Source organism: Mustela nivalis (genome assembly GCF_964662115.1).
Source record: "Mustela nivalis genome assembly, chromosome: 9".
Taxonomy (NCBI): Eukaryota; Metazoa; Chordata; class Mammalia; order Carnivora; family Mustelidae; genus Mustela; species Mustela nivalis.
This window is the reverse complement of record NC_139028.1, coordinates 44,735,205-44,745,868: the sequence shown is the minus strand read 5'-3', so window position 1 is coordinate 44,745,868 and position 10,664 is coordinate 44,735,205. Positions and strand designations below refer to the sequence as shown.

General features: G+C 47.7%; 1 protein-coding gene across 1 annotated transcript; it reads left to right on the top strand.

Annotated features, from left to right (window-relative positions):
* Positions 1-1,538: 1,538 nt before the first annotated feature.
* FUT4 (fucosyltransferase 4) lies at positions 1,539-8,497 on the top strand (the record flags this gene model as incomplete). Its single annotated transcript, XM_082682354.1, has 2 exons — positions 1,539-1,590; positions 1,677-8,497. 2 exons carry the CDS (start codon positions 1,539-1,541, stop codon positions 3,521-3,523), a joined length of 1,899 nt encoding a protein of 632 aa, XP_082538480.1. The 3' UTR covers positions 3,524-8,497.
* Between the last annotated feature and the right edge of the window lie 2,167 nt (positions 8,498-10,664).

Genomic DNA, 10,664 nt, shown 5'->3' with positions numbered 1-10,664 from the left:
TCTTCTATCCCTTCCCTTAACATCAAGGTAAGACTAAATTGTATCCTTCACACTACCAAAATAAGTAGAGACCATGGAAATTGATGTTCTTGAGATGACTCTGGCAATAGAATTTGACAGAATAAGAAAGTGAGAGAACACAAGCAGGGGGAGCGGGAGAGGGACAAGCTCTCCCCAGGATGCTGGGATCATGACTTGATCTGAAGGCAGACACTTAACTGACTGAGCCACCCAGGTGCCCTGTTTTTTTTGTTTGTTTGTTTTGTTTTGTTTTTTTAATTAAAAGTGTAAGAGTGGAAGTGAAATTCTTAATTTCAATGACAAATTGGCTTAAGTAGCTTGAAAATGATTCTGTGAAATTAAAAAAGCAAAACATACAAGTAAGGTTTTAGTGTGTAGGAAACTGTCACTAGGTTGATGGGTACAGTCAAAACTGTCACTGTGGGCCAGGAGGCAAGGCACATGAAACCATCTTTATAGAAGCTTTTACAATCTGTACTTGATTTTTTAAAAAAGATTTATTGTTTATTTGTGGGGGGAGGAGGCAGAGGGAGAGGGAGATACAGTCTTAGCAGACTCCCAGCTTTGTGGGGGGTGAAGGGGGTGCTGGATCTCAAGGCCCTGAAATCACAACCCTGAGATCAGGTACCTGAGCTCAAACCAGGAGTCTGACACTTAACCCACTGTGCCACTTAGGTGCCCCTACAATCTGTACCTCACTTTTAATGAGGAAGTTCTTTCCAGGAAATTCTAAAGGCAAATCCAGGTTTATCTTCTGTATGCATAGCATCAATAATACCTGACAGGCTGGCCCCATTCTCAGCAAATCTATTTCTCCTCTAACATCCTATAACTTAATAGGACACTGGGCTCGCTGGGGGAACCACCATGCACAGCTGTGTTCTACTAAAAGTTCTCTCCCAGCTGCCGCCTCTCCTTAGATCAGCAGCCCACCTATGGCCTATTGGAATTTCACTGAATAAGAGTTTAATAACTTAAGTGAAGGCCTAAATTCCGGGTCTAAACCCAGAAATCCAAATTCAAACTGTAGGGGAAACAACTGCTCAAGTGACTGTAGAAGTGGATGCCTGGGTTGTGACTCATTGATGCAGGAGGATTTGAGATCCTTATCTTTTATATCCTGAACTTGGGTGCTGTAGTAATTATCCTGGCCATCATTTTACAGTCCAGAGTGTTCTGCGTGATCTTCATGAGTACAGAAATTCGGTTGTTTCTTCCGTGCTTAGTCAAAAGAATAGTGCTGTTCATTCCTTTCACTGAATAGGCAGGAAGTGCCTTGAGCACAAAGGCCACAAGGGCCATACCTTCATTTTCCGCTTGTGAGTCCTCCTAGCCCCACACCAAGAATGCTATGGGCTAGCAGTCAGAAGTATTTCGAGGCGGAGCGAGGGAAAAGAACGTTTCGATTGCTTAGAAAATGTTTTATTCCTCTGATTCTCTCCTCGAGAGGCAGGCAAAGGGAACGTTCTTGGGACAGCAGGGTTTAACTATCCTCCCTGGAAACTTGGTATCACAAAATGCAGCTCTGTGGGTCGCGCTGCCGGCCGGTCTCCGCGGGTCACCGCCACGGTGGCCGCGCCTCAGCCCGCACGTCCCCGCGGCCTCTCGGGCTCCCTCCCTCCGGCAGGCGTCGCTGGCCACAGCAGGGCGGTGAGGAAGGAAGAGCACCCGATCTTCCGTCCCCGCCTTCCCGGGGTCTCGGCACCCCGGACCCTCCTTCCCCAGGAACCCGCGCCTGCTCTGGGGCTCTCCGCACGCGCCCAGAGATGAACCGAGTCCCCCCTCTGCAAGGCGAGGGTACAGGCCACCGCGACTGAAAGCGGGGGCGCAGCTGGGAGAGAGCGGTGGGCAGGCCGCGGCTCAAGGCCAGGGTGCTGGGCGCGCGCACAAAGGCCCGGGACCCCCGGAGGCGGGATCCCGGCGAGCGGGTGAGCGGCCTGGGCCGCGCGGCTGGGCGTCCGGGAGTCCCGGACGGTGTGGGGGCGGGCGGAGGGCGGCAGCAAGGGCCCGCGGCGGCCGCGCGGGTCGGGCTGGGGGCACGGTGGAGGGGAGGGACGGGGCGGCGCCCAGCTGGGCTGCCCGGCCGGCTCACCTCGCCCAGGCGGCGCGCCCTGCGGGAACTCGCGGAGAGGAGAGCCAGACCCGCGAGCCTCGGGATTCCGGAACCGCCCTCTCCCGCCCCAGGGGCAGCGGCCAGCGGCAACGACGGCTGGAGCCGCAGCGGCAGCATGAGAGCTGGCTCCGCCGCTCTCCGCCGGCGGACGCGGGGCGACAGGCGGCGGCGGTGCCTGCGCGCGCCATGGGGGCGCCGTGGGGCCGGGCGGCGGGTCGGGGCTTCGGGCGGCGCCGAGGCCGGGGGCTTCCGCGGGGCGCTTCGGCGCTGGCCGCCGGCCTGCTGTGCACCGCTCTGGCCGCTTACTCCTGCTGGACTCGGCTGCCGCCGCTGCCCTGGGCGTCCCCCGCCCCGCCGCGGCCGGTGGGCGTGCTGCTGTGGTGGGAACCCTTCGCGGGGCGCGACAGCGGCGCGCGGCGGCCCCCGGACTGCTGGCTGCGCTTCAACATCAGCGGCTGCCGCCTGCTTACCGACCGAGCGGCCTATACGGAGGCCCAGGCGGTGCTCTTCCACCACCGGGACCTCGTGAAGGGCCCCCACGACTGGCCCCCGCCTTGGGGCGTCCAGGCGCGCTGGACGGAGGAGCTGGAGTTGCGGGTGTTGGACGACGAGGCGGCGGCCGCGGCCGAAGCCGTGGCCACCTCGGGCCTCAGGCCCCCGGGCCAGCGCTGGGTGTGGATGAACTTCGAGTCGCCCTCCCACTCCCCCGGCTTGCGCAGCCTGGCGGGTAACCTCTTCAACTGGACCCTCTCCTACCGGGCCGACTCGGACGTCTTCGTGCCTTACGGCTACCTCTACCCCAGGAACCATCCCAGCGACCAGCCCCCGGGCCTGGGCCCGCCGCTCGCCCGGAAACGGGGGCTGGTGTCCTGGGTGGTGAGCAACTGGGACGAGCGCCAGGCGCGGGTCCGCTACTACCACCAGCTGAGCCAGCACGTGGCGGTGGACGTGTTCGGCCGCAGCGGGCCTGGGCGGCCGGTGCCGGACGCCGGTCTCCTGCACACTGTGGCCCGCTACAAGTTCTACCTGGCCTTCGAGAATTCGCAGCACCTCGATTACATCACCGAGAAGTTCTGGCGCAACGCGCTGCTGGCCGGGACCGTGCCGGTGGTCCTGGGCCCCGACCGTGCCAACTACGAGCGCTTCGTGCCCCGCGGTGCCTTCATCCACGTGGATGACTTCCCTAGTGCCTCCTCCCTGGCTGCCTACCTGCTCTTTCTCGACCGAAACCCGGCAGTCTACCGTCGCTACTTCTACTGGCGCCGGAGCTACGCCGTGCACATCACCTCCTTCTGGGACGAGCCCTGGTGCCGGGCCTGCCAGGCTGTGCAGACCGCCAGGGACCGGCCCAAGAGCATACGCAACTTGGCTCGCTGGTTTGAGCGGTGAGGCCACTCTCCTGTGCGTGTATCCCTGGGGAGGTCAGATCGGCAGCTTTTTGAGCCTCAGCTGTGCATCTCCTGGACTCCTGAATCATGGAACGGAGTTTTCCAAACACCCATTTGTACTCTATGAGGAAATGGTAGTTTCCATATGGCCAATCAATATTACTCAGCGCAAAGACTGGGTGGGAAGGATTCCTGGTTCTCATGGGGTTTTTGCATAAACAGCAATTGGGCTCTGTCTGCTGTCCATGGGCATCAGTGTTCACCTGTGAAGGGAGCCCTTCCTTACTGTGTAACTGGTGCAGAGAGGAAAAAATAGCTTCTCTACCGGAAGCCTTTGAGTTAGTTGCTCTGGCTTTCCTCTTCCACCCCAGGCCGTATTTGTGGTCTGTATGGACTCCAAATCCCCACTCCCGTTTCACTGCGCCGGTGTGCAGCAAGCCCGGGGTTTAAGAAGGAGGCTTGTTGTGGAACAGTGATAGGACTAGGCCACCAGTCCTCTTTGTTGAATTCTGAAAAGCCTCATCTCCTAAGAAGAAGGAAGTTGAGGAGGAGGGTCACTCAAACATCCATTGACTGTTCCTTAACAAGTCCTTTTTATTCCCTTGCTCTATGAATGCAAAGAAGATGCTAGATTGTCCTTGAAGAAGAGTTCAGATGAATCTATAGGTATACCTCACTTTTACAAATGTATTTTTGAAATGTATTTTTGGAAAGCTGCTTTTAGATCAAGTCCCAATCACTGCTTTAGGAGAGTTCAGTATTTAATGCAGCCCTATGGAGAATCCCTTTGCAATGTGAATGATCATCTAACTTATTTCCTCTGTGTCTATGTTTTTCTATAACTTAAAATTTTTAAGAAGTGTATTGAAATTACAGATGTGAAAATAAAGTGGAAGCAACCTTTCCCCTCTTTCCAGAAAACCAGCCTGTGTTTACAAACAGAGGAGAAGGAAGCTAAGGTGTCACTTTCCACAAAATTACTTGTTCTCATCTATTTCACTGGACCAAATTCTCAGCAGGAACATCAGTCCTCCAGGGGTGCTAATATTACCTGTTTGCAGAACAAGGCAAGATTGTACTGCATCATGGAATCATGGAAGTGGAAAAAAGTGTCTGTTAATGCTAGTTTTTTTTCCCCTTCCAGTCAGTTTTTGGTAAAATGTTTAGTTGCTAGGGAGTGGAACTAAATTAGTTTCTGCAGCGAGCTTTGGGTTTTGTTAAAATCCAAATCTGCAACTTTCCTTAGGGCCAGCAGGTTCCCCTCCTGGTCTGCATGGTATTCAAGTGCATCCTTCCCTTCCTAGTGACCTTGACACAGTGTCCTGGGGCCAACTTTGAAAATACATATATTGCCTTGGAAAGTTGTGAATGAATAGCTTACTTAGTAGGCGTCCACTTGTGCCTGCTCTGTGCCAAACACTGGGCTGCTGGTGCCAGGAAAGACAAAAATGTGTAAGGCAAGGAAGGCTCTTTAAAGTCTCCTCGAATTGCCACTGCCAACAAGTAAGTAATTAACTTTGATAAATCAGTTGGCAGAACCTATTTGTTTAAAATGACATTCTTTAATGTAATACAGGCCATAGGTCAATAACTAGAAAGCCAGTTGATTTACAGCCTCAAACAATGGTTTCTTTTTGTCCTAGATTTATTATTTTCTCCCAGTTATATTAAGAAATAATTAGCACATGTCACTGTATATGTTGAAGGCATAGAGCATGATGGTTAGTTTACATAAAATGTGCTATGGTTATTGCAATACGTTCAGCTAACATCCATTATCTAATACAGATACAATATAAAGAAATCCTCGATTTATTATAATGACCCTCAGTGACTGATTATTATGGGTGTGGTACAAGATTAATCAGGTTTATATAAAGTTCCGCCGTAAACAGCCATTGTGCACTTGATTAGGACAATTAGCTGAATCATAGAGTTAAGTACTGTCTCTGCATTTGTTGCAGACTCCCTTGAAAAGCTCCCTAAAATCCAACTGCTTCAGTTCTTTTCCTTGAAAGGAGAGAGTAAAGGGTGGCTGGGTGGCTCAGATGGTTGGGTGTCTGCCTTTGGCTCTGGTCTCTGGTCGTGGTCCCTGTCGTGGTCCCCATCATGGTCCCCAACGTGGTTCCCGGGGTCCTGTAATCTGGCCTGGATCGGGCTCCCTGCTTGGTGGGCTGCCTGCTTTTCCCTCTCCCGATGCTTGTGTTCCCTCTCTCGCGGTGTCAGTCTCTCTGTCATATAAATAAATAAAATCTTAAAAAAAAAAAGAAATTAAAGCCCACCGATAAAATTTCCTTATTTAAATATTATAGCGTGGGTGGCATTACAAATTATCAGCTAGTTAATAAAGAAAAAGTTAAAAATTCTATTCTTTTTTTTTTTTTAAAGATTTTATTTATTTGCCAGAGTGTACACACACACAAGCAAGCAGAGAGGCAGGCAGGGGCAGTGAGAGAAGCAGGTTCCATGCTGAGCAAGGAGCCCGATATGGGACTCAATCCCAGGATCCCGGGATCATGACCTGAGCCGAAGGCAGTGGCTTAACCAACTGAGCCACCCAGGCGTCCCCCAAATTTTATTCTTTTAAAAAAATACTTTGTTTATTTGAGGGAGAGAGAGCACACACGAGTGTGAGCACGAGTGGGTGGAGGGTCACAGGGAGAGGGAGAAGCAGACTCAGATCATGACCTGAGCTAAAGTCAGATGCTGAACGGACTAAGCCACCCGGGTGCCCAGAAAAATTCTTCTCTTGAAAATGAGTATTTATGAGGTACTGGTGTTACGGGGAATCTACATGGGGCACCGGGAGAGTGGATTTTGGAGGTAATCTGGCTTAGATTTGATTCCAGCTGTGTGACCTCTGCAAATTAGTAATAACCTTGAACCTCAGATTCCTTATCTGAAAAATGGAGGAGGACAATACTTCACAGCTCATCGTGAGCATTTGGGGAAGTAAAATAAATAAAGGTGCCTAACACATAGCAGTCAGTTGGCAAAAGAGAAATTTTTTCTTTGCCTTTTTTTTTTTTTTTTTTTGCGGTGATTTCAGGGCTCCTTTTTGTGTGTTTGTATGTCTAAAATTCTCAACATATATTTCAGGATATATCTGAAATAAAAAGGGGACTCATACTGTATTTCAAATGTATCCCTAAAGCTAAACTATATGATTTCAAGAATCACCATTGTTACTTAGATTGAACTTGCATTTTCAGACTAGGAGGAAGCACCTATGCTTTCTTTGAAAAAAAAATTATCAAATTACATAGCTACATGAGTAACTATTATTTTACCATGCTTTTCTTGGTGGTAAGTCTATTTAAAACTGACCATATTTATTAAATATTTTGCTGAAGGAAGGTATACTTGAATTTTTACTTACGTGCAAATTCTGGGTATAGAAGGAACAATATTTTTTAGACCGATCTTGTCAGAGTAAGAAATACAGCAGTTGCTCATTTTATGTTGTTTTTCATACTCTTAAATTGAGTAGGTTAAAATTCATATCCAGAATGCATATAAGTGCATCGTATATATTTAAAAATGTCTTTTCTGTGATTGTCATGCCGTCTCTTTCAGGCATAAACTTTTCAAAAAATTTACAAATTTCATATTTTTGGTACTGGATGACTCTAACGATGTGAGCGCACCTGGAACGATACTGGGATAGGGAAGGCAGTATGACTTGCTTTCAAGCAGTAGCTTAGAGAGGACAGGGTGGCTTCGTGGGAAGAGTTGGCAATTTGGAGTCAGAAACTGGGTGCGTGGTTCTGATTAGGCAGGTTACTCTCTGAGCTTTAGCTTCCTCCTTTATAAAGCATGAATGTCCGTGCAAAATGAGTATTAAATGTGATTATGTGGCCTAAAGTGCATTGTACTCAGTAAAGTGCTACAGAGTTACAGGACACTCTAGATCTTCAAAGTTCTAGAACGGGATGAGCAAACCCTCTGTAAAGGGCCAGAGTAATTATTGCTGGCTTTGGAGGCCATCCAGTCTCTGCTGCTGCTAAACTCTGCTGATGTAAGGGCAAAAGCAGCCTTTGCCAATACTAAACAGATGGAGGGGCCTGGTTTTGGCCGTGGTTTTTCAGTGCTGTGCAAGACTTCCAGCCATAGAAGGAATTTGGGAACCCACCTGATGGGTATTTCTTAGAAGGGATTTAAGAATTGGAATGGAGGGATTTTGGAGGCAAATATTCCTGGATTCCAGATCAGCTTTGCAACATTTCCTAATTGCCTTATCTTGGGTACATAATCTAAGCCTTGTGTGTTTCGATAGTCCCATCTCTAATTGAAGGTAATCATCTATAGTTTATGGAAGTGTTGGAATAATTAGATCAGACACTTAAAGTCCTTGGTTTAGTGTCTGGCGCATAGGAAGCACCTGGAAGATGTTTTCTGTGACTATCACCAGTCCATTGTACAAAGGAAGGAGTCCAGACGTGCCTAAGGTTACAGTCATAGTGGCAGAACCAGCTGTGCTTATCACAGATCAAACCCCTTTGTGCTTCTGTCACTTGAACTGCAAAGTGAGGGGGTTGGATGTCTTTTTTGGGGGACCTCCTAGTTTCACTTGCCATCATTCTATCAACTGGCACCCCAGGGCTTAAGAACTAATTCACCACCCCATGAGCCTTCCTTACAGTATGAAAATGACTTCCTGCCCAACAGCAGTAAACTGGCAGAAAGTCAGGCAGCAGAAAATCAGGCAGCAGAAAGGGAGACTGGTTTAGCGTTAAAACATGCATCTATATATATGACACACACACACATATATCCAAGTGTCACCTGCCTTGGATATAAGGGAAGGGAGCCAAGTTCTTGGTAATTAGTATGGTGAATAATCGCATTTAATGTGCTTCAAGTCATTTTTGGATGTATCTCAGGGACTTTTTATGCTGCACATTCTTATAACAAAGTATTTATGTATGTGTGTTCAGATTATTTTGGTAAAATGATTAAAGTGTTGAGATGGAAAGCGACTCCTTGTTTATAATGTCTATCCCCCAGGCACTGACATGTGCAGCCGGGACATGTGGGGTGTTTTTTGGTTGAGGGGGTTTCTGTAAGGTCATAAGTCCTGGATTAGTCACTAAAATGTGATGGTTTTCTCTTCCAAGATGTGCCAGGTCTAACTCAGCTCGTCCTCTTTTCTTTCTTGCCTGGCTTCTTCACTTGAACCTGGTGACTTGTCCCCAAGAACACAAGTAGGGTTTTCCTTTCTCTCATTCCAATTTATTTTACTAAGTGCTCCAACACACTCCTGTTTGGTAAGCTGAATAATGCCATTTTAAAAGAGATAGAATGAAGACTGGGAACAGGATGGTGGGCAGAGGCATGCTTTTTTTTTTTTTTTTAAAGATTTAATTTATTTATTTGACAGAGAGAGATCACAAGCAGGCAGAGAGGCAGGTAGAGAGAGGAGGAAGCAGGCTCCCTGCTGAGCAGAGAGCCCAATGTGGGGCTCGATCCCAGAACCCTGGGATCATGACCTGAGCCAAAGGCAGAGGCTTTAACCCGCTGAGCCACCCAGGCGCCCCCAGAGGCATCCTTTTTAAACAGCTGATGCTTAAATGATTGAAAAGGGAAAAACATCAAATGTTTTCTCTGCATTCCTTTCTCCAACATAAATAAACACACACACACACACACACACAGACACTGATGTGCTCATTTCAGTAGATTGTGAAAACTGATGATGAACAGTGGAGAGTAGGAGCAGGCATGATAAGAAAAGGGGATTCAAAAGTGAGGACTCAATAGTGAATAATAAATGAGTGCAAAGGAGGGTGCCCCAGAAAGTAGGACAGCTGGTGATCATACGTGGGGAGTGCAGAGAACAAAGGAAAAAGCAAAGACATTGAAGTAAACAGTGAGAAGTGTTTGAAGAGCAAGTGAGAAGAGCAAATAGAAAAGGAGGAGGGGGAAGATAAGCAGTAACTGACATGTAAAGAGACAGGACCAAGGAGGAACAGATGCACAGAGAATGAGGGAATAGAGTAAACTCTCCATTTGGTGCACTGTTCTGAAAGGCAAGCTTTGTTCCACCTTGAAATACAGCATCTGTTGGCACACGAGAAGTGAAATCAAGAAGTCTGAACTCACTGACAGGGAAAGTCAGGACCTTAACAAGGAGTACACTAACATTTCAGCAGATACAGAAAACTGTCCCCTGATTTCATTACAAGAGATTCTTGAACTCTTGTGAATGCTTCTTTTTTATCCTGCAAAACCCACTTTTGTTGCAGGTTTCTGTTTGTTTGTTTGTTTGTTTGTTTTGTTTTCTTCCTGTTTTTGTTTTTTAAATTCCTGGTTGGCATACTTCAAGTGTACTCAGTATCTACTTGTAGAGAAATTTATTATTTTTTTATGTAGCCATAATCACCGAATGACTCCTTTGAAAAAGAGCTTGAGGGAAATAAGAGACTCAGTACATTGGACAGACTTACTAGTTTCATGGGGAACAGTGTGACAAAACTATTTCAAGTAAGGGGTACAGGATTGGAGTTTTGACATCTTTTAATTCATGGGTTTGTTTTTTTTTTAAGGTTTATTTATTTATTTTAGAGAGAGAGTGTGTGTGTGTGTGAGTAGTGGGGTGGGCAGAACAGAGAAAGAGAGAGAGAGAGAGAATCCTTAAGCGGACTCTCTTACCCTACATGAGGCTCGATCCCAGGACCCGGAGATCATGACCTGAACCAAAATCAAGAGTCAAATGCCCAACAAACTGAGCCACCCAGGCACCCCTCGAATTCACTTTTTTTTTTTTTTTAAGATTTTATTTATTTATTTGACAGACAGAGATCACAAGTAGGCAGAGAGGCAGGCAGAGAGAGAGGGGGGAGCAGGCTCCCTGTTGAGCAGAGAGCCTGATGCAGGGCTTGATCCCAGGACCCTGGGATCATGATCTGAGCTGAAGGCAGAGGCTTTAACCACTGAGCCACCCAGGCGCCCCTCGAATTCATGTTTTTAAAATATACGGAATTTTATCTAAATATACTAAAAAACATTGCCCTTTTAGACCATGAGTGCTAAACATTTTAATCTGACTTGTTTTTAAGAGGGGAGAGAAATGGGCTTTTCAACACTTCATGAACATTTCTTTAAAAAAAAAAGATTTTGTTTGTTTATTTTGAGAGAACACA